This window comes from Dromiciops gliroides, chromosome 4 (genome assembly GCF_019393635.1).
Source record: "Dromiciops gliroides isolate mDroGli1 chromosome 4, mDroGli1.pri, whole genome shotgun sequence".
Taxonomy (NCBI): Eukaryota; Metazoa; Chordata; class Mammalia; order Microbiotheria; family Microbiotheriidae; genus Dromiciops; species Dromiciops gliroides.
Genome location: NC_057864.1, coordinates 34,019,227 through 34,047,199, shown reverse-complemented (window position 1 = coordinate 34,047,199; position 27,973 = coordinate 34,019,227). Strand labels below are relative to the sequence as shown.

At 59.3% G+C, this 27,973-nt stretch overlaps 1 protein-coding gene across 23 annotated transcripts in view; it reads left to right on the top strand.

Annotated features, from left to right (window-relative positions):
* The window catches only part of PTPRF (protein tyrosine phosphatase receptor type F), a 95,188-nt gene that overhangs the window by 52,364 nt on the left and 14,851 nt on the right, over nucleotides 1-27,973 (top strand). For 4 of the 23 annotated variants that reach the window (XM_044000498.1, XM_044000478.1, XM_044000481.1 and 1 more), the window contains 16 exons: nucleotides 807-818; nucleotides 5,492-5,761; nucleotides 7,360-7,941; nucleotides 8,820-8,953; nucleotides 9,663-9,807; nucleotides 13,098-13,403; nucleotides 16,120-16,313; nucleotides 18,797-18,823; nucleotides 20,008-20,125; nucleotides 20,260-20,838; nucleotides 21,653-21,750; nucleotides 23,452-23,705; nucleotides 23,845-23,938; nucleotides 24,167-24,379; nucleotides 25,333-25,487; nucleotides 26,124-26,135. In XM_044000498.1, coding sequence (XP_043856433.1) covers nucleotides 807-818; nucleotides 5,492-5,761; nucleotides 7,360-7,941; nucleotides 8,820-8,953; nucleotides 9,663-9,807; nucleotides 13,098-13,403; nucleotides 16,120-16,313; nucleotides 18,797-18,823; nucleotides 20,008-20,125; nucleotides 20,260-20,838; nucleotides 21,653-21,750; nucleotides 23,452-23,705; nucleotides 23,845-23,938; nucleotides 24,167-24,379; nucleotides 25,333-25,487; nucleotides 26,124-26,135 — 3,193 coding nt within the window. The remainder of the gene's footprint in view (nucleotides 1-806; nucleotides 819-5,491; nucleotides 5,762-7,359; nucleotides 7,942-8,819; nucleotides 8,954-9,662; nucleotides 9,808-13,097; nucleotides 13,404-16,119; nucleotides 16,314-18,796; nucleotides 18,824-20,007; nucleotides 20,126-20,259; nucleotides 20,839-21,652; nucleotides 21,751-23,451; nucleotides 23,706-23,844; nucleotides 23,939-24,166; nucleotides 24,380-25,332; nucleotides 25,488-26,123; nucleotides 26,136-27,973) is intronic. The other 19 variants (XM_044000480.1, XM_044000477.1, XM_044000482.1 and 16 more) reach the window with 15 other exon arrangements.

Sequence of the window (27,973 nt, the reverse complement as noted above, 5' to 3'; positions counted from 1 at the left end):
TCTCTGATGCTGGAGTTGAGGTGTTGGAGCTTAGAGGCTGCCTTCCTGACCTGGGGGCCCTAGGTCAGACGTCCCCCTCTATCTGCAGCCTCTCTGGCTCCGTCCCTGCCCCTGGGCAGGCCCAGCTGGGATCCAGTTCCAGGGGCTGGGCCGTGGAGCTCAGCAGGCTGAGGTCACTGCCACCGAAGCCTCCAGGCCCGTGTCTAGCATGATGATCGTGGAGGGAGGGGGCTGGGCCCAAGCTGTCCACACTCCCCTGCTGCGGATGGGGGTGGGGGCCGGGAAGGGAGGTGGGTCGCTGGGGGCTCTTCCCTAGTGCTTTCTCTCAGGTGTGGAGGGTGGGGACGGCCTCGGGGTCTAGCCCTTCTGGTTGGAGGACACCCTGCCGCATTAGGAAGGTAGCCCCTTTCTCTCTCCCTCCCTCCTCATTGCCACCAACCCGGCCATTCTCCTGCGGGTGCCCCCTCTGGACCCTCTCTGTCCCACTTCCCAGGGGAAGTGCCCCGCCCCAGCTCCTGCCGAGAGTGTCCGCAGGGGCCTTGGCCCGTCCACCTCGTTCTCCATGAGTCTCGAGTCTGTGTGTGAGAGGCGCAGGCCAGCCATGTGTGTGTGTGAGCGAGGTCCTGTGTGCGTGAGCACGTGGGGGCGGGGGCGGGGCAGGAGGACGTCTCGTCTGTCTCGTCTTGTGGTGTGTGGACAGCTGAAGCTTGGTCTGTTTTTACTCTCTCTGTGTTTCTCCTTGTCTTTTTTTATTCCCTCTTCATCCTCATCGCACTCTGCCATCAACCCAAACTCTCATCTCTCAGATCAGCGAGAAGGTTGGTCTCTTTCACTTCTTATCTCTCCATCGACAGCCCCGCAGGTCAGATGGGACTTGGCCACAGGGACAGGAGAGCGGCCTGGCTCTTGGGGCTGTGCTCCTTCTGGCCGGCCCTGGGCTGCCCCTGAGGCCCACCTGCCTGAATTCTGCCTGTTGGCCTGGGGCTGAGGACCGGCCAGACTGGGCCAGGCCCATTGGGAGGGCTGGAGGGGGGCCTCAATTCCTCACGTGCCCCCACACCCTGCATGCTGCCATTGCCTGAAGGCCCCCCTGCCTCACAGCTCCTCTGCCTACGCATGCCCACACACACAGGCGTATACGCATACCCTCACATGCGTGACATCTGCATGCACCTAGACAAGAGCTAGTACTGCATGCTGGGCATCCTAAGGTCAACTTGCTGTTAAAATACCGAGCCCCTCTGGCCATGGACATAGCTGGCCAGGCTGGCCCTGCCCCTTGCCCCTCCCATTGCCGCTGAAGCCCAGGGAGAGGAAGCAGCCCCCTGCAGAGATAGCCATCCCCCCAGCAGATTCTCAGGGCTCCTCGCCCGTCCCTGAGAAGCCAGCCATGGCACCTGGTCTCCTCATCTTGGCTCAGGCTCCCGCTCTTTTCCTCCAGGCCCCAGCTGTACCTCTCAGGCCCTGGAAAGCACTTTCCCTGGGGCTCCGAGCTGGGTGGTTTTTCTCACTGTTCTCTGGGGATCCAGTTGCTAAAGCTTGATGGAGCCTGTCGGGAAAGGGAGAGGGAGAGAGCTCCTGGCCCAGCTCGGGTTTCAGGATGAGAGCCTCTGGCCAGGCCTTCCTGGACCCTGGGGCCATTCACTTACTCGGTTTTGCTGACTGGGCATTCATCAGCAGGAAGGCTGGGCCCCCCAGCCAGCCTCAGAGCCTGCTGGAGACAGCGCACAAACAGCATAAATACTTAGTGGGCGGCAGAGCTGTTTCTAAATAGTTGGGGGGGGGCGGGCTGCCCAGGGTTTGTTTGGCCCGCATAATTATATCTCACGTCTCCCAGCTTTGCTCAGCCCAGGAGTTTAATTAGCTTGCCGACGGTGATGGCGGCTACAAGGTTATTTATCAGAGGTATTTTGTCCTGGTGCAGCGGATCCCTCCCTTCCCCCCACCTTAATGTTGTGGTCTTTTCATCACAGAAATTTCAGGGAGTGAATGCAAATTGGCAGCAGGGCGGGCTCCCTCCACCCCTCTCCATTAGCCTGTCACTCTGTGAATGCTGATGTCTCCCTGCCCCCCTCCCATACAGAAATTAGACTTTAGAAGTTATAGCTGAAATCTAATCCCCAAACAGCAAGGCCCTGCTTGGGAAATTGTCCGAGGCAGAAGTGTCAGGAGCAGATAAATCTGGGGAAGCCTCTGCCTTCTCAGGCCGGGTGCCCTCTTCCCTTCCCTGCTCTGCGTCCTGGCCAGGCCCCTGTGAGGAAGGAAGGGGAAAGGAGGCCCTTGGACTTAGACTGACCACATGCTCAGCCTTGACCAAGGCCTGGACCCAGCAGCCCAGAGGTGGCCCTTCAGGGGAAGCAGGAGGGCCCACCTCCCCCAGCTCCTCTGAAGCCCAGACCAGAGCCAGAGCTGGAGAGGCCTGGGCTTCCAGGAGCGACTGGGGCTCCTGCTGGTAGCCTGAGCCTGGGGGAGGGGGCAGAGACCATCTGGAGGGGGCCAAGTCTAGTGGGGAGTCGCCTTCCTGGCTACAAAAGCAGAGCTGGCTAGACAGGGCTCCCTATGGTGTGTGTGTGTGGGGGGGGACCTGTACACCAGGACAAGGGATGGGCTCATTTCACTTGGGCTTAGGCTCAGGTGACAGTACCAGGAGCAGTGGGGAGGGTGACTTAGGGAGACAGGCTGAGGGTCAGGGGCTGTTGGGGGTGTCCTTGGGAGGGGCCTTGGGAGGGGCCCTGACTTCAGTGACTTCTGCTGGGGGTGAAGCATTCTGGGGACTCCAAAGTCAAACTGATCCCCAGCCTGGCCATAACCTTGACCTCCTAAAAGACTGTCCTCATCTAGCTTTCTCCATCCCATAGGAAACTCCAGCCTTCTAGAGGGAATGTGGGGAGAACCAGTTCACACAGGCCCAGCAGGCCCCAGCTTGGGCTAAGCCTGGGCCTTGACACCCGGGGAGACCAAGGGATCTGAAGCCAGGCCTTCTTGCCTCAAGGCCCCTCCAGTGTGCCCCGCCCTGTGCTGGCTTCAGGGAGCTGTTCTCAGTGGCCCAGGTCCCTCTCAGCCCAGGTGAACATTGCAGAGGATAGGCCAGGACCCCAGCAGAGGTGCTGGGGGACCCAGGAAATTGCTGTCCCCACCAAGAATTCCCAGTCCCAAGTGCAGGCAAGGCTGGTGGAAGCGCCCGCCCAAGCTGGGCAGAGCGAGCTCTCCCCGTCCAGTGTTCTGGACAAGTGACTGGCCGATCCCTCCGGTCCGGCATGCCACTGACTGCCTCCTTGGGGACAGCCGTGAGGGTTGAGAAGGCAGGGGGAAGTGTTCCAGGCCTGGGGATGGGAAGGGCCTTGGCTCTCAGGATCGTGGAGACCAGGTAGCATTGAGACACTAGGGCTAGGGGTGCCAAGCTGGGTCTGTCAGGAGGGTCCGTGCAAGGGGCCTTGAGGAGGCAGGGATGAGTATGCCATCCAAGAGAGAGTCCATAGGCATGGACAGGCAGTGGCCTGGACACAGAGGGCAAGCACTGAGTGGCAAACTGACTTATGGCCTGCCTCTGATTCCAATCAGGGCTCCACATCGAGCTCCAGGCCGAGCTGGGCACCATGTTCTGCATTCTGGGCTGGATCTGATTCTGGGCTAGGCAGAGAAGATCATAAACTATCCTCGAGGAATTGGGGGGAGCAGAAGAGGAGGAAGAAAGGCTCATTAGCTTTATTGGGGAATGGATTGGCCTCTATGAGCCTCTTTCTCAGACTGACCTGGCAGCTGTTCCCCAGAGATGAAATTCCAGGCTGTCTCTGCCTTGCAGGATCTTTGAGGTCCTTCTCAGAGCCTCTCTTGACATGACTACATCCCTCTAACATAGCCAGGCCCCGCACTCTCGTCTGGTGATGGCTTAGTACTTTCTTTAGATAGATCTTGTATTTACTCAAAGGTGTAAGTGTCCTTTCCCCAGCGCCCATCCTCTTTCCCATCTCCCTATAGACCATAAGCGCCTTGAGGTCGAGGGCCTTGCTCTTGTAAATCGGGGGTACAGCAGGTGCTTAACAAACACTTGGGTTAAAGGGCATGAGCTGGCAAAGGGCCATTGTGTTATTCGGACCAATGAGGGGAGCTGTGGGCGGTGTGGGCCGGAGCCAACCAGCTCCCAGGTCTCCATCTCAATCAGGAAGGGGGCAGATTCTTTTTTTGTTGTGTTTTGTTTTGTGGGGCAATGAGGGTTAATGACTTGCCCAAGGTCACACAGCTAGTAATTGTCAAGTGTCTGAGGCTGGATTTGAACTCAGGTCCTCCTGAATCCAGGACTGGTGCTCTATCCACTGTGCCACCTAGCTGCCCCAGGAAGGGGGCAGATTCTAATGCTATAGTAGGTAGGGTCTGAGACGATGACCCGTTGCAGTTCCCAGAGCCAGTCTGGGCCTGGGGGTTGGGACCCAGGGCAGGGAGGGCAGCCCTTTTTTGTAGTTCTGGAGTTCCCTCTGCATGCCTGTTTGTGTGCCCATGCATGGCTTCTTCCAGACCAGGCTAAGCGTGGTTCTCTAATCCTGTCTCCTGCCTGCCGGTCCTGCAGTCTGTCTGCCCCCTTGCTCAGCCATCATCAAGGCCGTGCCTATTGGCTGCTCCCTGTCCTGCCAGTCTGGCCTGGACCTCCTGCATGCCAGGGGCACAGCATGTGTTGTGCTGGCTTTGGAGGCGGGGAGGGGGGAATATTAGGGTCATGTCCCTGGGCCGAGCACCTCAGGACACCTTCTGATCTAGGAAGCCCAAACCCTGTTCCCAGAGAAGCTCAGGGTGCCCGCCCCCCCATGCCTGGAACCACCCCCTCCATCATGTTAAACCCATCGTCATGCCCATTGAGCCCGCCCCCCTCCTGTGGACGTGTGGCTCCTATCACTTCCTGTGGCCTGTGGGCTGGGCTCATGCAGGGTCCCCACCCAGGGTGCCCCTGGCCAGGCCATTGGCCCTCAGGAGGTCAGGGTATGGGGCCCCTGGAGCTGCAGGCGTCCTCCCTCTGGTCGGGCAACTGGCTCGTTTGAATGAGGCCACTGAACTGGCCCTGCCCAGGGCTCCTCTCTCACTCTGGGGAGCCAGTTGGCACGGAGCCTGGCTCTGTTCCATACCAGCCATGCGACTTTGGGCCAGTCCCTGGCTTTCTCTGGGCCTCAGCTTCCTGATTTATAAAATGAGGCAGTGGGACTCAATGGGGTCTCCAAATCTTGGAGTTCTGCTCACCTGACTCCAGATGCCTGGGAGGGTCCTGCAGGACATGGAGGCCCATTGACCCCACCCCTCCAAATGAGGGACCCCTAACCTATAAGCACAAGACCCAGGGAGGCCCTTCCAGGCCTGAGAAGGTTGGGGCTGGAACTGCCCTGTGAGCTAAGGTTGGCCCAAGGTTGCTGGGACAATGAGTGGCATCCAGGGGAAAGAGGGGCAGCCTGGGTGCAGCCCCTCCCAGCCTGGCCCACAAGTCTATTGGGCCCCTCTCTTCCTGCAGTGCGCCGGGTGGCTCCCCGTTTCTCCATCCCCCCCAGTAACCATGAGGTGATGCCTGGGGGCAGCGTGAACCTGACCTGTGTAGCCGTGGGCGCACCCATGCCCTATGTCAAGTGGATGGCTGGGGCTGAGGAGCTCACGCGTGAAGATGAGATGCCTGTTGGCCGGAACGTTCTGGAGCTCACCAACATCGTTCAGTCGGCTAACTACACTTGTGTGGCTATCTCCTCCCTGGGTCTGATTGAAGCCACTGCCCAGATCACCGTCAAAGGTCAGCTGTACTGGGTCAGGGGCAGTGGGACAGGGTGGGATGGAGCTGGAGGGGGCCAAGTCCAGGGGCCTGGAAAATGAGGGGAAGGGGTGTGTGTGTGTGTGTGTGTGTGAGAGAGAGAGAGAGAGAGAGAGAGAGAGAGAGAGAGAGAGAGAGAGAGAGAATGAATGAACGAATGAGAATGTCTAGGAGACATTATTAGTTAATTGCTATTACCCTGGAAGGTCCATAGGCTAGCCTCTCATCAGATGTGAGGATGCAGAATGAAGGTGGGAGGGATAGCTGAGACAATGAATGACCCTTGGCAGGTTAGAAGATTAGGGCAAATGTCAACTGGAATGGAATTGGGTGAATATAGTCTTGGGCGGGGGCCAAAAGATCACTGTCAAACACTCCAGATGCCCTGGCGTGGAGCAAGGGAGGGAGGGAGAGGAGCAGCGTAGAGTTAGTCAGGAGCTGTTCCCAGGATGCACCACGGAGCAGTGTGTGCTGATTCCTTGTCCCCCCTTGTTGGGGAGAGATGGGGGCAGCAGCGTGGTCAGGGTGAGCGTACCTCTGCTTACTCACTCTCACCTACAGCCCCACATTCACACACACACCTCCCCCCCACTCACGCTTCTCTACTAGGCCCGCTCTCTGTCCTCACCCTTCGCAGCCTCGCCTGCCACTTCTCGAGCTCGCTCCTCTCTGGGTCTCTGTGGCGCTGCTCCCTTCTGCTTCTCTCCCTGGCTGTGCCTTCCTTAGCCTCCTTCACTCTGTCTTCCTGCAGGTCACACATGCCCCCAGTTCTCTGTCCTGGGCTCCCTTTTCCCTCCATACTCTCTAGGGGGCTCACCAGCCCCCATAGGTCAGTTGTTGTCCCCGGGCCTCCCCTCTCCACTGAGCCCAATCCCCTGCGGCAGCTGCCTGTTGGACATCTCAGACTCAACATGTCCAAAGTCAATTCACTCTCTTCCCCTCCCCCCTCCCCCCACTCTTTTCCCAGCTTCCCTTATTGCTATCAAGGAAACCATCTTCCTTCCCATTAGCCGAGCTCCCCTTTGGTGACGTCCCTTAGTGCTCACCTGTCCTATTTAGGTGCAGCTAGATAGAGCCCTGGGCCTGGAGGAAAGAAGACCTGAATTCAGCTTGCAGTGGGGCCCTGGGCAAGTCACTGCACCTCTGGCTGCCTCAGTTTGCTCATCTTTAAAAGAGGGATAACAGCAGCCACTTCCCAGGGTTGTTGTGAGGCTCCCATAAGATCCTGTTTGGAGGGCACTTAGTGCCTGGCACGTGGCAGACATGATGTATGCTTACACCTGTCATCGTGAGCCATAGTGGGCTAACGAAACACTGGCTGGCTTTGTCACCAGCCTGGCGCACAACACAGACCTCACGGCACATGGCTCGGTGACATGGACAGTCCCAGATGAAGAATCTTAAACTGAGAGAGAGAAAGTACTCCCGGTCCCCCAGATGGAGAGTGCTGGCCCAGAACTTGAATACATCTCTCTGCTGGCTCCAGGTCCTGGGCTGCCTCTGCCCTGCTAGGCTGCCTTAGGCTCTTGGGATTAGGGCTGACCAGGTTGGGTGGTGCTGACCCACTCTTCTGTCCCCAGCGCTGCCCAGGCCTCCCATCGAGCTGGAGGTGACAGAGACCACTGCGACAAGCGTGACCCTGACCTGGGATTCGGGGAACGCAGAGCCCGTGTCCTACTATGGCATCCAGTACCGGCCGACAGCCGGCGACAGCACGTTCCAGGAGGTGGATGGCGTGGCCACCACACGCTATAGCATCGGCGGCCTCAGCCCTTTTTCAGAGTATGAGTTCCGTGTGCTAGCCGTGAACAACATAGGGCGTGGACCTCCCAGTGAGCTGGTGACGGCCCGCACCGGGGAGCAGGCACCTTCTAGCCCGCCGCTGCGTGTGCAGGCCCGCATGCTGAGCGCGAGCACCATGCTCGTGCAGTGGGAGCCCCCCGACGAGCCCAATGGTCTAGTGCGCGGCTACCGCGTCTACTACACTCCCGATGCCCTGCTGCCTCTTAGCTCCTGGCACAAGCACAACACGGACGACAGCCACCTCACCACCGTGGGCAGCCTGGTGACCGGCATCACCTACAGCATCCGCGTGCTGGCATTCACTGCTGTAGGCGACGGGCCACCCTCTCCCCCCATCCAGGTCAAGACACAGCAGGGAGGTGTGTCCTGTGAACCAGCAGGCTTTCTGTAGGGTCGTGCTCTCTCCCCTCTTCCTCCGAGTCCAGTGGGCTCGCTCAGTCTTCAGTCCCAGGGGTTGGGGTGGGAATGGCTTCTCCTGGCCCGGGCCCAGCTCAGGCAGGGGCTGTCTTTAGTGGGCTAAACCTCATGCAATAAAATCAAATGTAGGGGCAGCTAGGTGGTGCAGTGGATAAAGCACTGACCCTAGATTCAGTAGGACCTGAGTTCAAATCCGGCCTCAGACACTTGACACTAGCTGTATGACTCCGGGCAAGTCACTTAACCCTCATTGCCCTGCGAAAAAAAATCAAATGTAAAGTCTTGTACTTGGATCCCCAAAATCTGTTGCCAAACATGAGGTGTGGCAGGCATAGCTAGACAGCAGCTCATCTGAAGAAGATCTGGGGCGGGGGTTAGTGGACTGCAAGCCTAGTCTGAATCAGGGAGTGGTGGAGGAAGCTAACGTGTTCCTAGCTCTCCAGCTGGGATGAAGGAAGTGACAGTCCAGCCTACTGTAATATGCCTGGTCATTCCGCTTCTGGAGGACGTTATAGCAGGCCTTAAGGCTGTGCCATCTGACAACTGGGCAAGGCCCCAGGGATGAGAAGGAGGGAGGGGCCCCAGCCCTGCTCTGCTTGGCCGCAGCGGGCAGAACAATGGGGAGTGGGGTTGTTAGGAGAACATCCCAACAGCTGGGCCTGTCCCCAGCTGGGTAGAGATGGGATGCCCACTTATAAGGGGTACAGTTGATGGGTCTGCTCAGAGGCTGGGCTAGTTCTGCCGAGGTGATAGGATGGGCAGGGAGTGGCGAAGTGTGGCTGCAGGGGGAACACTGACTGTCTCGTGGGGCCTGTTCTAGTGCCAGCCCAGCCCGCGGACTTCCACGCCGAGGCCGAGTCAGACACCAGGGTCCTGCTGTCATGGCTGCTGCCCCCCCAGGAGCGAATCACCAAGTATGAGCTGGTGTACTGGGAAGGAGAAGATGGAGCTCAGGTGAGCTGGGCCAAGGGTCAGAGCAGGGAAAGATTCATCAAGGAGGCAAGATCGCTATTAAGACACCCAGATCCAAGGAAAGACTGGTTAGAAAGACTCTGGGTTCAGTTTGGCAATTGAGTGAGAGGTCCCACACCAGGTGGCCATAGGGACCGGTCTGGAGACCCGGAAGAGGACCTGGGGCTCCCCTGCTCCATTTATAGCTCCTCCTCCCCAGGGCTCCAGACATAGCCTTCCTCCCTCCTGGTTCTAAAGGTGCCGGAGACATAGAAGAGGTGGGGTGCAGGAGAGTGAGCCTTGTGGATTAAGGGAGATACCCATAGTTGAACAAGTCCAGGAGCCAGAGCCGTGAGGGGAGATGGAGCTGGGAGTGATTGTGGCATCCAGACAGACTAGAGCACGTGTAAGGAATAGGGACCGGGCCTGCTTGTAGGACCCCTCGCATGGACCCCTCTGTCCCTGGAGGTCTTCGGGCAGGGCCTGGTGACCACTTGTCTGAGATGGGGGGCCTGCACTAAATCTGATTCTCAGGGCCTCTCTGACCCTCAGGAACAGTAGGAAGGTTCTGCCAGTGGACAGTCTTTGGCCCGAGGCAGTTGAGCCTGCCCCAGGGGTCTCCCGGTCTGAAGGGGAGGCCGGGGAACGGGAGAATCAGACCTGCAGAGGGACAGTGGCCTTATTGAGTAACTGGTTTCTTCTGCTCTTCTAGCAAAAAGTGACCTTTGACCCCACTTCATCCTATGTCCTGGAAGACTTGAAGCCAGACACCTTGTACCACTTCCAGCTGGCTGCCCGCTCAGACCTGGGTGTTGGGGTGTTCACGCCCCCCATCGAAACACGCACGGAGCAGTCCAGTAAGTGTCCCAAGCCATTGCTTCCTGTCCTGGGCCTCCAGGGCCTGGGGCACACACTCCTTCCCCCAGCTTACGTCTTCTTCGAGGCCAGTCAGACGCTGCTGAGACCTGGGCTTAGGGCTCCTTCAGAGATAAGGAGAGAACCTGGTAAGTGGCCTCAAGTCTGAGATGGAGCTCGAAGGCCCCCAGCCCTGCTCCCCACCTCCTCCCCTCCCCCCAACCCTCCTTCCCACCTCCTTCCCTGTAGGGAGGATGCCAGTCCCCTGTAGGATAGCGTTAGGGTTAAGGAGTACCACCCAGCCTCAGCTGGCTTCTTTGGATCTTGCTGCCCACCTCCCACTTCCGTACCCCACAGTGGCCGTGCCCGGCTGAACAGAATGGGTCTGATCCTTGTGACAGCCCTTCAGACCTTCGGGCAGCTCTCATGTCCCCTCTGAGGGGGTGCCCTCTGGACACCACCTGTACCTGGGAGAGCCACAAAGAAGTTTAGGAGTAGGAAGGGCCCCCTCACCCGTGTTCATCAAAGCCTTTCCTGTTGGGGATGGGCCTCTCGGGGGGCCAAGCAGAACAAGGCTGATCAGGCTCCTCCTCCACACACTCCCCCCTCCACCTCCAGTCTTCTCTGGGCTGCACATTCAGTGGCCCCTCGTGGGACCCGATGTCTATTCCTCCTCACATCCTGCTCCTCTTCTCTGAATGTTCTCTTGATTATTAATGACTTCCCTAAAATAGTGCCAAGCCACCCCCTGAACTGGACCCAGTTTTCCTGAGGTGGTTGGACCAGGTCGGGGACAACAGGCATGTCATTTTGTTCCTGGAAGCCTCGGGTCTCTCTCAGTGCAGCCCAAGAGCACATTTGCTTTCTTGGCTGTCATTCCTCCCACACTGCTCACTCGTGGACTTGTGGTCCACTTCAACCCACAGGTCCTTTTTATGGCCATCGCTCTTCTTTGAAAAGCTCTGTCCAGACATAGAGGGCCTGAAACACTTTCAGGGCCTCTGACATGTCATTTAGGGGCTTAAGTGTTTGCTAACCCCATGAGTGGCCATCAGCTCCCCCTCATAAGCATTTAGACTCACAAGGCTTTAAAACATGGAACAAGTTTTATTTATATGTAAAGGGCGCCATCCGAGCCCCTAGCACACCAAGAGATTCCTTTCCTCTTGCAGGGAGCTTCTGCCTTTTCTCAGAGACCAATGCAATATCAGCCTCCCTCTCAAGTAAAAAGGGTTTACTTTGCTAGAGGGTCAAGGGGACCTGCTTCTCAGTTGGTCCTGCTGCCCTAGAGACCTGACTTTGCTGGAGTGTGACTCCCAGCCCAGGCCAGGAGGTGAAGTTTGTTTCTCCCCATCAGGTTCTGTGCCCTGTTTTTCTGGAGTTCTCTTTTGTGCTGCCATGCCTCTCCATCACTGCCCCATCCTCTGTAGGCCCTTCTTGCCCCAGGGCATCCTTCCCCCAAAGCTGCTCTGATATGCCCTTGTCTCCACACTAGGGTGGAACTCTTGGTCCGAGTCCCTGTCATCTTTCTTCCTCTGGCCCAGTGATGGCACTGGCTCTGGAGGCTTACCTCCTGCCCCCCAGGGGCCCCACAGTCCCCCATCTGCCCCTCAGAAGGCACTTTGTGAAGTGGCCATGAGTGCAGCTGAATCTTTCTTGCTTCTAGCCCCCGTGCGCTGAGTCAGCAGCCTTAGCAGCCACCCACGACAGTAGCAAAGATTCATAATTGACTGGTTATTTGAACCTGAGCGTAGGACTTCACGTTTGTCCCTGAGGAGCTGCATCTCTAGCTTTGGCCTTCTGTTCGTTCTAGCTTGTTGAGGTCCTTTTGGATCCTGACTTTGTGGCCCCCACGTGTTGGCTCTTCCTCCCGCTTTGGTGCCGTCTGCCGTTGTTCGGCAGCACTAACAGTGCCAGACACCACAGATCTCTGGGGCACCTCACTGGAGACTACCTTCCCTAGGGTACACAGACCGCCGGGGACTGCTCTGTGAGGCCAGCCATTCGTTCGATTCTGAATCTGACTTCTCTGGCTCACTCCTCTGCCTTTTCCACAAGAAAAACTAGAGACTTCGTCCGAAGTGCCCTGGCCCAGTAACCCTTTCATGACGGGACAGGTGGTGCTTTGGCTTGCCGGGTGCTTGGAGAGAGGGGTGGGCTCCTGTTGACCCCCCCAAAGGCAGCCTGGCTTTAGTAAAGCCATCGGCAAGAACTGCCCAATTGACCTACAGAGATGCCCAGCTGCCCAAGCTCCAAGCATATGGCAAGGGCAAGGCCCCTCTTCCCAACTCCCACCACCCTCCTAGACTGGGTCTGCCTTGGCTCTGTGGTCACGGAGACAGTCCAATCTCACAGAAGCAGCTTTGTACCTGTCTCTGGGAGGCATGAGTGAATGCTTGGGCTCCTAAGCTAGGGCCCACACACCCCAGTCTGGCCACCTGCCCCTCCCCTGCCTAACTCTCCTCCCCTATCCCCATCTCTACCCCCTCTAAGTCATTGTGTGTATCTGCCCCGACCCCAACCCGACCCTTGCTCAGGTAAGTCTGCATGTGGGGTCCGCCCCTCCTCTCCTCTTCCCTTCCACCCCCATCTCATCCATGGCTCCATCTCTTCCCTTGGGGAGGCTCCCAGCCAGGCTGTTGGAGGTGTGAATCTGAGGGCCAGAAGTCACACACCTGACCCAGGGCACTGTCTGGTGTCCACAGGCCACTGAGGTCAGGGCGGAGGCCATGACCCTCATGTAGGGCTGTCCCGAGCAGCCAGGGAAGGGGGTTAAGAAAGATGTCCCCTGAGAAGATGTGCCTATGTGTGAGTGTGTGCGAGTGTGTGTGTGTGTGTGTGTGTGTGTGTGTCTGTGTGTGTGTGTGCAAGGAGGAGCACATGCTGGGGTCTCTATGAGTGCATATGAGATGTGTGAGGCTTGAGGTGGCCCGTGAAGTCTGGAGACAGGGTTGTGGCTTTGGAGCCTGAGGCACCTTAGAAACTACCCAGACTCGTCTGACGTTACAGGGGAGGGGACTGAGGCCCAGGACCACCAGGGTCCCCCAGCTCATCTGTGCCAGAGCTGGGCTTCTCCCCCCCTACCCACCAGAGCCTGTGTCGGTCAGTGTGCAGGCCCAGAGCCAGAGGCCCCACGGGGCGGCTCAGCCTGGGCGCCCCATTCCTCCTCAGAAGCAGTTGCCTGGCTGGGCCTGAGACTCCCCCCAACCCCATTGCACCTAACCCCGCCCGCCTGCCCCCTTCATGCTTCACCCCCTCCATCTCGCCGCTTCCTCCATTTCTGTCCCGCCAGCCCCCTCTGCCCCTCCCCAGGATGTCCGCTGTGTCAGTACCAGCTCCACCACGGTCTGGGTAAGTTGGGTCCCGCCTCCGGCTGCCAGCCGCAATGGCGTCATCACCCAGTACTCCATAGCCTACCAGGCAGTGGACGGCGAGGACACTGCCCGACACGTGGTGGACGGCATTGGACCAGACAGTTCCAGCCAGGAGATTCAGGACCTGGAGAAGTGGACAGAGTACAGGGTGTGGGTGCGGGCCCACACGGATGTGGGGCCAGGCCCCGAGAGCCCCCCGGTGCTGGTGCGCACCGACGAGGACGGTAGGTGCCGCCTTTGCGCAGGGAGGGGCGAGGGTTTGGGGGGGACAGGGCACAGCTGATTTCTCTCCCTCTCTGTCTTCTTCTCTCCCTCCCTTTCTCTCTCCCTATTCCTCCTCCTCCCTTTCCATCTCTCTCTGTCCCTCCTTCTGTCTCTCTCCCTCTCTCTCCCTCTCTCTCCCTCTCTCTCCTCCCTCCCTCCCTCCCCCCCCTTCTCTCTTTCCCTCCCTGCCTCCCTACCCCCCGTACTTCCAGAGACCCCTCTGATGTCCGTGGCCCCCTCCCCACCTCCCTTCTTCACTCCTGGCCCATCCCCCCTCTCACACTTGAACTCAGGGCCCCCCTGCTCTCGTAGCTGCATGGCCAGCAGCAGCCTCTGGGTGTCTGTAGATCTTAAATGTAAGTGCGCTCCCAGCACCTGGCCCAGTTCCGTGCTGGCTTCTCCACTCTAGTGAGTCTAGAGCCAGCCCTGCCTTGCCTTCCCAACCCCACCTATCTCCCTAAGTGTCCCATCCCCCTGTGTCCTTGTGAACAAACCAGGGTCTCTCCCTAGCAGCTTTGAGTGCTTGTGCGCTGTCCTATCCCCTTCTAGGCAGTGTAGCTCTGGACTGTTTAAAGCCGTCTGAAGGCAGGAAGCATGAGCCCTGACTATAGGGGCAAAGGTTCTGGGTTCAAATCCCAACTCTGATGCTTACTCAGTTACCTTGGACCAGTCACTTAATTTCCCTGAGCTTCAGTGTTCTCATGTAAAATGGGGTGGTTGGGCTCCCTGACCTCTGATGTTCCTTCTAGTTTCTAAAGCTATGGCCCCAAGTCCTTCCCCTCCCTAAGCCTCTGTTTCCATCTCTGTACAATGAGAGGTTGGACTGGATGGCTGTTCCTCGCTGGGGGGAGCTTGGTGGAGGAGGTCAGCTCTGTGGCCATTGGCGGCCAGAGAAGGGGACAGCGTTCTCCTGTTGGCTGGGGTGGGGAAGGGAGAATTCCTGGGGATATCTTTTGTCATCCACAAATGCTTTTATCAGTGACTCGGATTAAGAGGGGGCCAGGCCAAGAGCCAGAAGGATCTTGACAGGTGGAAGTCTTGGGTTGAAAACCTCCCCAGGTGAAGTTCATCATGGATGGATGAAAAGCCTTGTCCTTGGGTACCAAAAGAGCAGCTTTCCAAAGCCAGGGAGGGGAAGGGAGGGCGCCTACTGTGTGCTAAGCACTGCGCCAAGTGCTTTATGGGTGTTGTCTCACTGGATCCTCACAGTCACCTGGGAAGTAGGTGTTACCATCCCAGTTTTACAGGTGAGGAAACTGAGGAAGGCAGGTGAAATCATTCACACGGGGTCATAGTCTGAAGCAAGATTTGAACTCAGGTCTTCCTGACTCTGGTACAGTGCTCCGCCCTCCTGAGTACCACTTAGCTGTGTTGGCTGGGTAGCGTTGTGTCTGAAGAAGTTGGGGGTTTTAGTGGCCTGCGGGCTCACAGTGCTGTGTGCTTCATTAAGGGGGTGTCACCCCCTGAAATAAGGAGGTGAGTGACGGCACTCCTGGGCTCTTCTCTGTCTGGTCAGACTCTAGTGGCGGCAGCAGCCAGTGTGGGAGAACTCGCTCTGTGCTGGGCATGGGGCTAAGAGCAAGGCTGCACACTGCCAGGGTGCCTGGCCTCCCGGATGTCAAGGCCTGATAGGGGCTGGTTCTCTCTGTGCCCTGAGCCCATCCACACCCCCACCAGTCAGCAAGGACACTGAGGAGAGCAGGAGAGCTTTCAGAGCAGGGAAGCTGGCATGGGGGGCACAGAGAAGGGGGGGAGTGAGAGGTAGAGAGAAGACAGAGGGACAGGGGAGGCCCAAGGGGTGGAAAGAAGGGGGAGGGAAATAAGAGGTAGAGGGGGGCACATGTGGAGGAGGAAGGGGGGCAGGGGAACACAAGGTAGAGAGAAGGGAGCATCTCATCCTAGAAACTAGGGAGCCGGGGAGGGACGTGGTCAGACATCTGTATTTGGTAGTTCTGTGCAGGGCAAGCTGGAGAGAGGGGACCCAGGACACTCAATCTGGAGGCTCTTAAGACAGCCCCGAGTGGCAGACAAGGGCCCGGATAGATGTGAGGCGTTGATGCGGGAGAATGGATAGGCCTCGGCTGCAGGGGGCTGGGGGGCTCAGTGCTCTGCTTATTCCCCTTTGCAAGGGCCTAGCCCCCAAGAGAGGCTATTCCCAGCCACCGTTTTTGGTGCCAGCCCCTGGGGCAGAGGCGAGTGCTGAGCCCAGGTCCTCAGACTTCGCATATTTAGGAAGAAACTCACTCCTTCCATCTGGGTTTCTCTATTGTGGCAGCCAGTGGTGGTGGCAGCCAGGGTGTGGGGGTTCATCCATCATCAAGCATTTGTTAAGCACCTACTGCATGCTTGGCACTGAAGCTACAGAGAAAAGTTAGCTCCTGCCCTCAGGGAACTCCCAGTCTAGAGAGAACCTGGTGGCATCGAGAGCAGCAACAGAGGACATGGATGGGCTGCAGGGTCCTGGGCTCGGGCTCAGAGCTGGCTGTGCTGCTGAGGAGGTGGGGTTTCCGGGTCAGCGCCTCAAGGCCCTAAGCGGACTCCGCAGATGCCCAGTCTGGGGCCTTGTCCTTCTCCCTGGGCCGAGCTGGGCCCGCGGCTCCTCCGGGGGCTGGGCTGAGCCGGAGGCGTGTCCCATGGGCCTGGCCCGGCCCTGACACGCCTCATCCCCGTCCGCAGTGCCCAGCGCACCCCCCAGGAAGGTGGAGGTGGAGTCGGTGAACTCGACCGCGGTGCATGTTTCCTGGAAGCTGCCTGTGTCCGGCAAACAGCATGGCCAGATCCGTGGCTACCAGGTCACCTACGTGCGGCTGGAGAACAATGAGCCCCGCGGGCAGCCCATCATCAAGGACGTGATGCTCGCTGAAGCACAGGTAGCGACGGGCGGCACTGGGACAAGGGAGTAGTTAGGAACAGGTGGACGGGGGCGGGCACAGGGATGGGCACGGGAACAGGGAATGCCACGGTAGGGAGGGCGGCCTGCCTGGGGCTAGAGCGGGCCCTGAGGCCCTGGGCCTCGGGGCAGAGACCATTCCCGGGAGACCCAAGAGCAGATGTGGGGCAGGGAGAGCCCAGCCTCTCCCCTGGGGTTTCCACCATGGCCCATCAGGCCTCCCGTGACCTTGGTCATGCTCACCCATCCCTGCCACCTGCCTCTGCTCTCTGGGCAGAGGGACGACTCCCTGAGCCTCGGCCCCCAGAGAGCTGAGGGCAGGGGCCCCAGAGGCCAGCAGTCAGGCCCAGCAGCAGCCCCCCAGAGAAAGGGAGCCTTGTGGGGGCCAATGGGAGGGTGCCTCATCACAGGCAGATAAACTGAGGCCAGTCCCTGGGCAGACCCCAGAGAGACACGCTGGGTACATGGGTGCATGGCCCCTGCTCCTCACAGAGCCCACTGAGAAGGCTGCTTCTGCTCAGAGCCCTCCCCTGGCAGCTCACTCCCTCACCCCTGCTCCAGCCAGGGCAGCTGAAGGCCCTCTGGGCAGCCCATTGCTCTTGGGGAGCGGAGCGGAGACAGGCACTCCTGCTTTCTTGTTAGAAAGTCCTGGGTGCCTTTTGAACAGTGCGATCGTCTCCCTTGCCCACTTCCTCGCCCCCGCCCTGCTCCCGCAATCCTCTCATCTTTCAGCAGACTGACTTCCTGAGCCCATCAGGCTGAGTATGCCTGATTCTGCCCCTGCACCTTTTAGGCCCAGGAGTCGAGCTCCCTTCCCTTCCAGGCCTTGGACTGAATTTTCCCCATATAGTCTCTCGGCTTCCGCTTCTCAAGCTAAAGAGCCTCATTGTTCTTTCTCCTTCCCCTGGTGGGTGATGGGCTAACGGGACTAAGTGTCCCTGTTCCCAGGCCAGGATGCCTACCTGCCACTTTGAGGCAGGGGAGCAGGGAGGGGGGTGGGACGTGGCACTGTCTGAGGGACAGAGTCGTCAGGCCCCCAAGGTGCAGGGACTCCTTCCTCTTTTCTCAGGGCCTCCCCAGGAGCCCCAGAACACACACCGCTCACTCTAGGCTGCCCAGGGAGAGATGGCAGCCTCCTGCCACTGGCCTTGCCCTCTCGCTCCTTGCCCCCCACTGACAGCCGCCCAGTGATGTGGCATAGACTCTGAGCTGGAGCTCCTGACACGGCCTCTGCAGGCTGGGTGATCCCTGGGGGTGGGGGCCATCTGTCTGAGCAGGGGCATCTCAAGGACACCCGTCCTGGGCTTCTCTCCCACCCCATCTGCCTGACTCGGCTGAGGCCAGAGGCCATTCCCAGGGAAGCATATGGCACTGCTGGGCAACCAGATGGAGGTCCCCCAGAGGCTGGCCCCAGAAGGTCGGGGATACTGAAGGATATCAGAGGTCATCCTGCCTCTCCACACAACCCCACTGAAGTGGGCATTCTTTTGGTCTGCTTGCAGACCTCCAGAGACAGGGAGCTCACTACCTTATGAGCAGCCTGCTCCAGCTAGGGAGCTGTTTGTCCATCAGCTGGAAGGCTGCTGCTTCTCTATAGCTCTGCTCCTCTCACTAGGGCCAGAGAACACATCCAGCCCCTCTTTCCCATGACAAAGCAGCTTCCATGGCCCCTGGAGCTTTCTCACCATCTGGAAACCTTTCCTGGGGCTGCTTCCCCTCCCCCAATCTGGCTTCTTGGACCCCTTCCTAAAAGCCTCTCCACATGGATGGGCATTGCTCCATAGTGGGGGGTGCCCCTTGGTCTCCAGCTCCTTGCCCCCGCAAAACACCACACTTGTGGGCCTTCTTGCCCCTTGGATTTCTTTGGGGTGTGCACCAAGGGGACGTGGCACTGGGTTAGAGCGGAGCTCAGCTCCCAAATGCTTCCCGGGATGGATAGACTCCCAGCACTTGGGCCCATTCTCCTCCCATTGGCATTCGAGGCCTCCCCACACTGGCCCCAGCATACCCCATCAGGCTAGTTGCTCCCTTCCACATACCCTCTGCCTGGACACTGCACACATTCCCTTGTCACATCTCTTGTTTCTTGCCTCTGCCCACATCATTCCCTTCACCTGGAATACTCCCCACCCCTATGCCCACTTTCTAGCTCTCAGACTCCTTCCCTGAGTCTCCATGAGCTTGCTTGCGTCCCCTCTTGACCTATGGGGGGGTCTTGGGCCCTCCAAGGCAATGTCTCTTCCGTCTTCCACATCGTGGGCACTTACTTGTCCCATGGATGTTGTGTGCAGGGCAGGCAGAGCTAAAGTTGGGCCATGTGGGCCTGGGTTCTGCTGGCCCTGCCTCCATCTGGCTTCCCCAGAGAGCTGTCTCATATCCCTGAACCCCCCCGCCCCTGGCCAGACCTCACTCTCCCTCACTAGTGTCTGTCTCCATCTCTCTCTCTCTCCCTCCCGTGGTCAGTGGCGGCCAGATGAGTCAGAGGACTATGTAAGTAAAGGCATGAGTGGCTCCTCCTCACTGGGGAAAATTTGGTATGGGGGGGACAGGCCAAGGAGACCCAGGACTGTCGGGGACCCTTTGTCCAGACCCTTGTCTGCCTGTCGAGCGGCTGGTGATGGCTGCCTCCGAGGTCCCTGAGCCCCATCAGGCTTTGAGTGGAAGCCCCCACCTTCCAATCCCAGACTTCATTACCTTGGAGGGGGCTTAAAGGACCTAGGATGCAGGCACCATGAGCCCGTGGCTGGGAAAGGTTTGGCAACAGCCCCCAGTCTGCGGATCCTCAAGAGACCCTCCCCCCCGACCTGGGGTTGGTGGCGTGGCGTGGCGTGGCGTGGCGTGGCGTGGCGTGTGGCATGGTGTGGTGTGGTTTGGCATGTGTCTGAGCCAAGGTGCCCTGCATGGTACTGCAGAGGCAGGGACCAGCGTGGGGAGCCTAGTGTAGATGCCAGCACTCTGGATTCTCTCTCTGCTGGGCTCTGAGGGAAGCGGGCCCGTCTGGGCACCTGTCACTTCCTCCCCTTCCCCTGGCCCTGGGATCTTGGGTCCTCAGGTTTCTACGGTGGTGGTAGGAGTGCAGGTACTAGGCCACTGTGGGAGTAGATTGTCCCCAGGCCCCTCAAGGCCATCTCTTCCAGCCCCTCCCCACTCCCTTTAACTCAGCAGAAGAGGAAGCAGGCTCATGGAGGGAGAGGGGGCTTGCCCAGGGCCATGCAGCTGCCCTGCTGGCCTTGAATCTGGTGTGAACCTGACTGGGCTCCCAGCTACATGTGGGACCCCAATTGAGCCACGTTCCCTCCTCTGGGCCTGTGTCCTCATCTGCAGAACGAAGGGCTGAGATGAGCTGCTCCTGAGGGCTTCTAGCTTTGCCCACATTTGTCTTGGAGGAGAAGGACGAAGGGGTCATTCTCCCTCTTTGTAGGGGAAACTGAGTCTGGGGAGGGAGGAGCAAACCCCTCTAGGGGCACTCCCCAGTTTCCTCCTGCCCTGGCCGCCAGGCCTCCATGAGTGGCTCTGGACTGCTTCTATCCCTGGCACAAAGAAAGCCCCCAACTCTGTCCTCAGGCTCGATAGGGAGCTGAGCTCATTGTTCCCCTGGGCTGAGGCAGAGACCTCAGAGGACACCATCCTGTTAGCCCCAGGACCCTGGTGGACTCTTCTTTCCTACTCCCCAGGAAACCACCATTGGAGGCCTGACCCCAGAGACCACCTACTCCATCACCGTCGCGGCCTACACAACCAAAGGGGACGGGGCACGGAGCAAGCCCAAGATCGTCACCACTACAGGGGCAGGTGAGCCAGGCTGGGGGACAGAGATACGGTAGGGTGGGTGCCCTGGGAGAGCTGCAGCCTTGGGGGGGCCCTCCCCCAGGCCAGAGGACGAGTGAGGCGCTGACAGCAGTGGTGTGGGGGGGCCTCTCATTCAGTCCCAGGCCGGCCTACCATGATGGTCAGCACCACAGCCATGAACACGGCCCTCATCCAGTGGCACCCACCCAAGGACGTGCCGGGTGAGCTGCTGGGCTACCGGCTGCAGTACCAGCGGGCGGACGAGGAGAAGCCCACCACGGTGGCCTTTGGCCAGGAGGACCACCACTTTACTGTGACCGGCCTGCACAAGGGTGCCACCTACATCTTCCGCCTGTCGGCCAAGAACCGCGCAGGCCCTGGCGAGGCGGCGGAGAAGGAAGTCAGCACCCCCGAAGACGCCCCCAGTGGCTTTCCGCAGAACCTGCAGGTGGTGGGGCTGACCACGTCTACCACGGAGCTGCGCTGGGAGCCACCTGTGCTGGCCGAGCGGAATGGGCGCATCACCAACTACACCGTGGTGTATCGGGACATCAACAGCCAGCAAGAGCAGCAGAGCGTCACTGGCAGCACCTGGCTCACCCTGGCCGGCCTCCTGCCCGACACCACCTATGACGTCAAGGTCCGCGCCCACACCAGCCGTGGCCCGGGCCCGCTCAGCCCCAGCATCCAGTCACGGACCATGCCCGTGGAGCAAGGTGTGTGAGCCACACCCACGTCAGCGGGACCAGCCGCCACAGGGAGGGCGGGCTCCAGGTGGGAGGCCGTGGCGGCAGGCCGTGGATTCTGACCGCCTTCCTTGTCTGGCATTCGAGGCCCTTCACAGTCGGGCGTCAGCCACCTTTCCGAGCTTATCTTCTGTTACCTCCTACTCTCCGTTCTGGCCAGGCTCTTCTCTCCATCCTCTCAATGTGCCCTTGGCTCTCCTGCCTCCGGGACTGTGCTTGGGCTGTGTCCTTGGCCTGGACTGTCCTCGCTTCCACCTCACCTTCTGAATCCCCTTCCTGATCTTCCTCCTCCAGGAAGGCCTCCCTGATGCCCTGGCCTTCCCAGAACCCTCTGTTGAAGCAGTCACAGTGTCATCTCCCTGAGGGCAGAGGCCCTTCCTCCTTGGGAGCACACTGGAGAGACTTAATAAATGTTTGATGAGTGAATGATTTCTTCAGGGAATTTCCCAGTGACTTCTGGTGGTGGGTCTTAACGCCCTCCTGGAACAGTCCTCTGACCCCTGGTTGTAGCTTTCTGACTATCAGTGGCGATGGCCCTCTGACCCTGGTGGCAATGGCCCTCTGACCCTGGTGGTGGCCTTCAATCACATTTGCCTGGTGGCTGCTGGCACCATCAGCTTAGTGGTCACTCTCAGCTCCCGTTGACATGGGGCATGCTTTCCTGCTGCTGTGGACCCCCAGGGGCCAGTCCTGAAAATTCCCCTCACCATACCTTGTACTTGGGGACCCCTCTACACCCCCAGGGAGAAAACATTTCTGTGACCTTTGTTGATTTAAATTCCAGTGTTCGCCAAGAACTTCCGGGTCAATGCTGTGATGAAGACGTCAGTGCTGCTTAGCTGGGAAGTCCCTGACTCCTACAAGTCTTCAGTGCCATTCAAGGTAGGCCAGGAGGGGGTGCTGAGGGCATCCAGGAGGGTTTCCAGGAGGAGGTGGCGCCACATGAGCATGGAGCCTGTCCCAGGTATAGGGGATAGTCTGCACCACCCATGGAGGTGGAAGAGGACACGAAGGTCCACATGCTGGATGGGGCCCAGCTAGGCTGTGGGCAGTACCACGCGTGAACACAGGTGGAAAAGGGCGTGGGAGTCAGCTGCAGGAGGGCTTTGATCCTAGAGGCCACGGGGAGCTGAGGGGACAGAGCTCTGGCTAAAGACACTCATTTCAGTGGCTCAGTGGAGGCTGACCCAGGGAGGGTCCCCGTGGCAGCTCGTGCAGTGGTCAGTGGGGACCGGGTCAGAGGAGAGAAGGGATGCATCTGAGAGCTTCAAGTGAGATTGGCAGGGCATACTAGTGAACAAGCCCATGGGGCAGAAAAGGGGGTCACAGAAGCGCAGAGGCATCTGGTCTGGCCTGAACCTGACCAGGAAGCTGGCCTGCCTGACAAGTGGGCGTCCAGCCTCTGCTCCTAGACCACCTGCCTCCTGGGGAAGGCCATTCCCCTCTGGGCCCTGGTTTCTGCCCTCTGAGCCACACTGTCCTTGGGTCCTCTGGGTACCGTCCTGGTTCCTGTCTTCTGCACCCGAGAGGCTGCCTGCTTCCATGGCGGTCTTTTCCATTCTCTGTACCCCCTTTTGGCTCCTTGCCTGAGTCCTCAGATTCCCCTCCCCACGGCGCTCCAGCAAAGGGTGCCCCCCGCGTCCTTCCTGCGACCCCTCAGAGCATCAGTTACCACAAAGGCTGCTGCAGCCGCTCTGAGCTGCTCTGCTTTTGCAGGGAGAGTCCCCACAGATTTCTGGGCCCTGCCCCTGCGCCGGGTCACTTTGCAACCTCCTGGCCTTCCCTGGCGGTCTCTCATCTGCTTTCACAGCCAGGCCACCCTCCCTCCCCTCGTCCCTTCTTGGCTCCCCCTGCCCTTTGTCCCCGGCCTGCTTCCCAAGGCGTCTGTTCCCTTCTGCTGCTTTAGGGAAGGTCCTGGCCCGGTCATGTTGGGGAATGGAACACTGGGTTCCCTCCCAACGAGGTTCAGTGAGCGCCCGAAGGACCAGGCTGTCTCTTTTGTCCTCTGGCTCGGGTGTTTGTGGGCAGACTTGGCTGACCTTGGCTTGAGGCGCAGGGTCTGACTTGGCAGCACAGCCTGGGGAGCATGAGGGCTGGCAGCACAGGAGAAGGTCATTTGCTGGGCTCAGGTGGGGCCAGTCAGGCAGAAATTCAGAGAAGATCCTTTGATCTTCCCAGCCCTGCTGACTGTGGAGAACTTGGCATAGCCCCACTGTTGGTGCTAGGATGGGCCTCCCCCCAACCAGGCTCCAGGTCACTGCAGAGATATTGCCCTGTGCTTGGGGTACCCTTCCTGAGGCCGAATCTGCCATGCACACTGGCCGAGGATACGTAATGGTGGCAGGACAGGGCCCTTAGTGTGGATGGAGCAGACTTGGGGGTGGATGAGGCCGGGCTTTGGGGGTGGATGAGGCCGGGCTTTGGGGGTGGATGGACCCAAGCCTTTGGTGGCATGGGTCTGGGGTTTGGTAGACAGAAGCAGAGAGGCCTAGTGGGTGAGCAGGCTCCATTCTGGCCAGGCCTGAGGTAGATCCCTGGCCTGAGGTCAGAGCTGAGCTAGGCCTCTGGCCTCCTGCCCCGCAGATCCTCTATAATGGACAGAGTGTGGAGGTAGACGGTCACTCCATGAAGAAGCTGATCCGGGATTTGCAACCCAACACCGAGTATTCATTTGTGCTGATGAGTCGTGGGAGCAGTGCCGGCGGCCTACAGCATCTGGTGTCCATCCGCACGGCCCCTGACCTCCTGCTGCAGAAGCCCCTGCCCATGGCCAAGTACATGGAGGATGGCCGCTTTACTCTCACGCTCCCCAGGGTAGAGACCAAATCAGCCATCAGGTGAGTACCTCCAGCTGACCTGGTGGTGATGCCTCCAGCCAGGCACCATCCTCCATCCGCAGCCTCCCGGAGAGGTCTTGCGTGAGTGTGTCTGAGCAGTGGCCGTGGGGCTGACCCTCGGGGTTCCTGTCTGTCCTAGGTGGTTCTACATTGTGGTGGTGCCCATTGACCGCCTGGCCAGCGGGCCCCTCAGCCCACGCTGGCAGACACCGGACGAGCTAGAGCTGGATCAGGTAGGAATAAGGCCTTTGGGCAGGGGCAAAAGTGGTCAGCTTTTGGACTCCTTCCCTGGGCTGCTAGAGGTGGTTAGCCTTTGAACTCAGCTCTGTCTGCAACACCCAAGGTTTCAGGGTCAGCAGCTTCAGTGTGCCCTTCCTGGGTTCAAGGAGGCAATTCAGGGAGGGTATGTAAGAGAGTGCTTGGTGCCTGGCATCCTCCCCAGCCCTGTCCCCTACTTCCAGCTGCTGGAGGCCATCGGCCAGGGAGGTACAGTGGCACGGCGGCGGCGGCAGATAGAGCGGCTGAAGCCCTATGTGGCAGCTCAGGTGGATGAGCTGCCTGAGACCTTCACCCTCGGAGACAAGAAGAGCTACAATGGCTTCTACAACCGGCCTCTGTCCCCAGAACTCAGCTACCACTGCTTCGTGCTGGCCGCGCTGGAGGCTGGTGACACGGTGAGTGTGAGGGAGCAGTGGGCGCGTGTGAGGGAGTGGCGGGGCTGGGGGTGGAGAAGGCCATGGGACACGGAGCTTGCTCACCCGCTGGAGAGAGATGCCGCCGGTTTTCTCTGCCGCGCTCAGCGGGCAGATGCCATTCTGCTGGGGACGGGGTCTCGGGGCCCTGATTTCATAAGAAGATCACAGCCATTGTAACTGGAGAGTCGGTAGCGTCTCAGTGATGTAGCAAAAGCCCTCCGGGCTCCCACCGGGGCTATTCCTGCCTTGGCCCAACCACATTTACCGATGGCTTCTGAACGGGAAGTATCTCCGTCTGCGCCCCGTGCCCAGTGCGTGGCTGGCCTTCTCTGCCACCTTGACCGGCATTCTCACCCAGAGGCATCCGGTCTCACCCAGAGGCATCCGGTAGCTGCCGAGCTTAGGCCTGCCCCTCAAGTCCCATGTTTGAGGCGCAGCAGAGAAGGAAGGGGGGAGGGGAGGGGCTGGAGGCAGGGCTCCTGAGTAGAAGGCTGATGGGCAGGGGCTGGGAAAGGCCACGGGGGCCGTGTGAGGGACAGCCAGAACCCCAGAGGGCGGGGGTTGTCCCCCATTGCCCCAGTGCCCTTGTGCCTCCTCCCCTGGTCCATGACTCTTCACCCCCACTTGGGTCTGGTCTCCCTCCTCCTCAGGCGTGTTCTTGGCTCTTCCCAATTCCTCTCCACTCATGTCTATGTCCTTGTGCTTCTGCCCTTTCCCCTTCTCTGGTCCCTGGCCGCCCCCCGATGCTGTCCTCCTGCCAACAACCCCAGTCTGCCCCCGAGTCCTCTGGTCCCACTCCTCCACAGCTCTCTTAGCCCAGCCTCACGCTGCTTCCCTCTGAGGTCAGGCCGCCCCCACATTCCCCCGACCACCCTCCCACACCCTGCGTCTGCATTCGGTCCCAGCCCTCACAGCTGTGCCCCCCCTCGCAGCGGCAGTACGCGGCCAGCCCCTACTCCGATGAGATCCTTGTGGAGGTGTCGTCCGCCAAGCAGCAGGACGAGCCCGAGATGCTGTGGGTCATGGGTCCTGTGTTGGCCGTCATCCTCATCATCCTCATCGTCATCGCCATTCTCCTCTTCAAGAGGTGAGGGCGGGGCTATTGGGGGAGGGGTGTGTCTGCACGTGTGGGTGTCTGCACGCGTGTGTATTGGGGTGTGTCTACATATGTGGGAGTGTAAGGGGCGGGTGGGTGTGCACGTGTGTGTATCTGTGGGTGTGGGTGTGCACGTGTGTAGGGGTGTAGTGTGTGTGTGAGCACAGGGCTGGCTGTGTTTGCTCCCGTGTACAGCAGGCCTTCCTTGCTGGGTGATCGTGACCCCTCCACTCTCAGTCCCACTGTACAGTGAGGGGTGGCAGCAGATGGCCCTGGGGCCACTCCGAGCCCCCACTGCCAGACGTAGGGAAGAGAGACAGATGAAATAGTTGATGGTCCTTGCCCTCAGGCGTCCACATCCCTCTTGTCCACGTGTTATGTCTTCATGCGTGTGCCCGTCTATGTATCTGGGAGCTCGTGCCTCATTGCTGACCTCCAGGGCCCCGCAGGGTGCTGTGTATGGCCACGGTGGAGGGGGCTGGCTCAGTGCAGACATCCCAGGAAAGGGAGGCACGCCAGGGCCTCCCCATGCTCACTGACGGGGATCATGCGTGTCCTGTGGGGCCCTGGGCTCTCTGATAATACTGACGGCTCCTCTCTTCTGTCCTTGCTTGTCTCTGGATCTAGTAAACAAGAAAGGTAGGAACCCGTTTTGTCTTCTTGCCCCCTCACCTGCAAGACCCACCCTGGCTTGAGCCACCAGAACTCAGACCCCGCTCTGCGCTCCCAGCTTCCTGCGCTAATTCACGCCCCCATAGCCTTTCTTCCTGAGTCCTCGCTGGAACAGACAGACACAGCCCTGGCTCAGTTTCCCCAGGAGCAGCAGCAGGGACTCCCTCCCTTGCCAATTCACATCTCTCCAGCATTCTCTCATGGCCCAGCAGAGCCCACCTCCTCATTGCTTGCTGGTTCACACACACACTCCCATGATCCTGGGGGCCCAGTAGAGCCATGCTTTGTGACCCAGGGACTTGAGGGCTTTGCCTGGACCAGCAAATGCTAATTTCTCAACCCCCTGGCCCATTTCTAGCCAGGGCCTCCTTGCATCTGCAAGCAAAGGGCCTACCCAGGGGCAGGATGTTCTCCCTAGAGGGTGCAGGACCCTAACCTCAGTCAGGCAGCTGGAAGCCAGTCTCTGCCTTTTAGCAACCTTGATGAACTTCAGTTTCTTCATCTGTGAAGTCAAGCCAGGCAGACACACAACATGTGAACCTTGACACACATATCCATTCAGCAAACCTTGACCATGAATCTGCTACGTTCAGCGCCCTTTGCTTAGCACAGGAGATGGGGAGAGGTGGGAAGAGTCTGTGGCTGCCCTTGTTGGACAGTGGCTCATCTGGAGGCCCATGAGCCGCCAGCACAACTGTCAAGACACAGCGCTGGGAAAGCGAGGTACAAGAAGGGGCCTGAGGAGATCAGGGAGCCTTTTCTAGAAGAGGCAGCCCCTGGGCTGAGTCTGAGGGATGGGAGAGAATGACTCAGGCAGGGGATACAGGTTGTGCAGGGCACTACCCGATGGGGAGTGACCAGAGCCTGCTGTGGGCTTGGGACGGTGTTTGGAGGCCAGTGGTGTGAGGTGAGGCCGGTTGTAGGGGCCCTTACAGCCGGAGTTGTTTGAACTTAACTTTGCAGGCAGTAGGCAGGGCATTACTAAAGTTCATTGAGTAGGGGAGTGACGCAGTCAGACCTGCCCTTAGGAGAACTACTTGGGTGACTGAGTGGGGCAGCCTGTTTGAGGCAGGCAGATCCCCTAGCAGCTGTTGCAGGTGTGAGGTGTTATGGGCCTGCACCAGGAATGGGGGGAGGCCATGTCAGAGGAGGGAAGGGAGCACATTCAAGAGAGGTGAGGGTGAGAGAATGAGGCATTTGGAGCCTGAGCATGGCACTAGGACGGGCTGGTGGGGGCAGGAATAAAGGGAGGGCAGGGATGTGGACACACTCCTGGCACCAGCCCACATGGGTGTTTTGGGAAGAGGGTGAAGAAGAATCAGTCACAGATGGATCAGGATGTGCAGGACACTGATGGGTCGGTCTCTGAGGGATTAGAGAATGACCAGGAAGAGGGGCCAGAGAGATGGCTGTACAGAGGCCACAGGATCAGGGAAAGGGGGTGTTGCCGGCTCCAGGGCTTTAGCGGTGGAGATGGAGATGATGACAGAGCATAGCCTAAGGTAGCCAGTGTGGTGAGGGCAAAGCCAAGGGCCAGTCTGGAGCGACTGAGGCAGGAGACGAGGACAGGGCCAGCCTGGGAAGCTGGGACCAGGCATGACCAAAGAGAGAAGTAGGCAATTCAATGCCCCCTCCCTCCCCACCTCCAGGGCCTGGCCTGCAAGAACGTGCCCCTGGCCAGCCTGGGCAGGTGGAGGGTGGGGCCATTCCCTGGCTCCTCTCATCTCCTGGATCTCTGCCGTCCCACCCAGATGTCTGAGACCAGAGAGGGTCCCGTCTATGGCCAGCATGGCACAGTAAGCCAG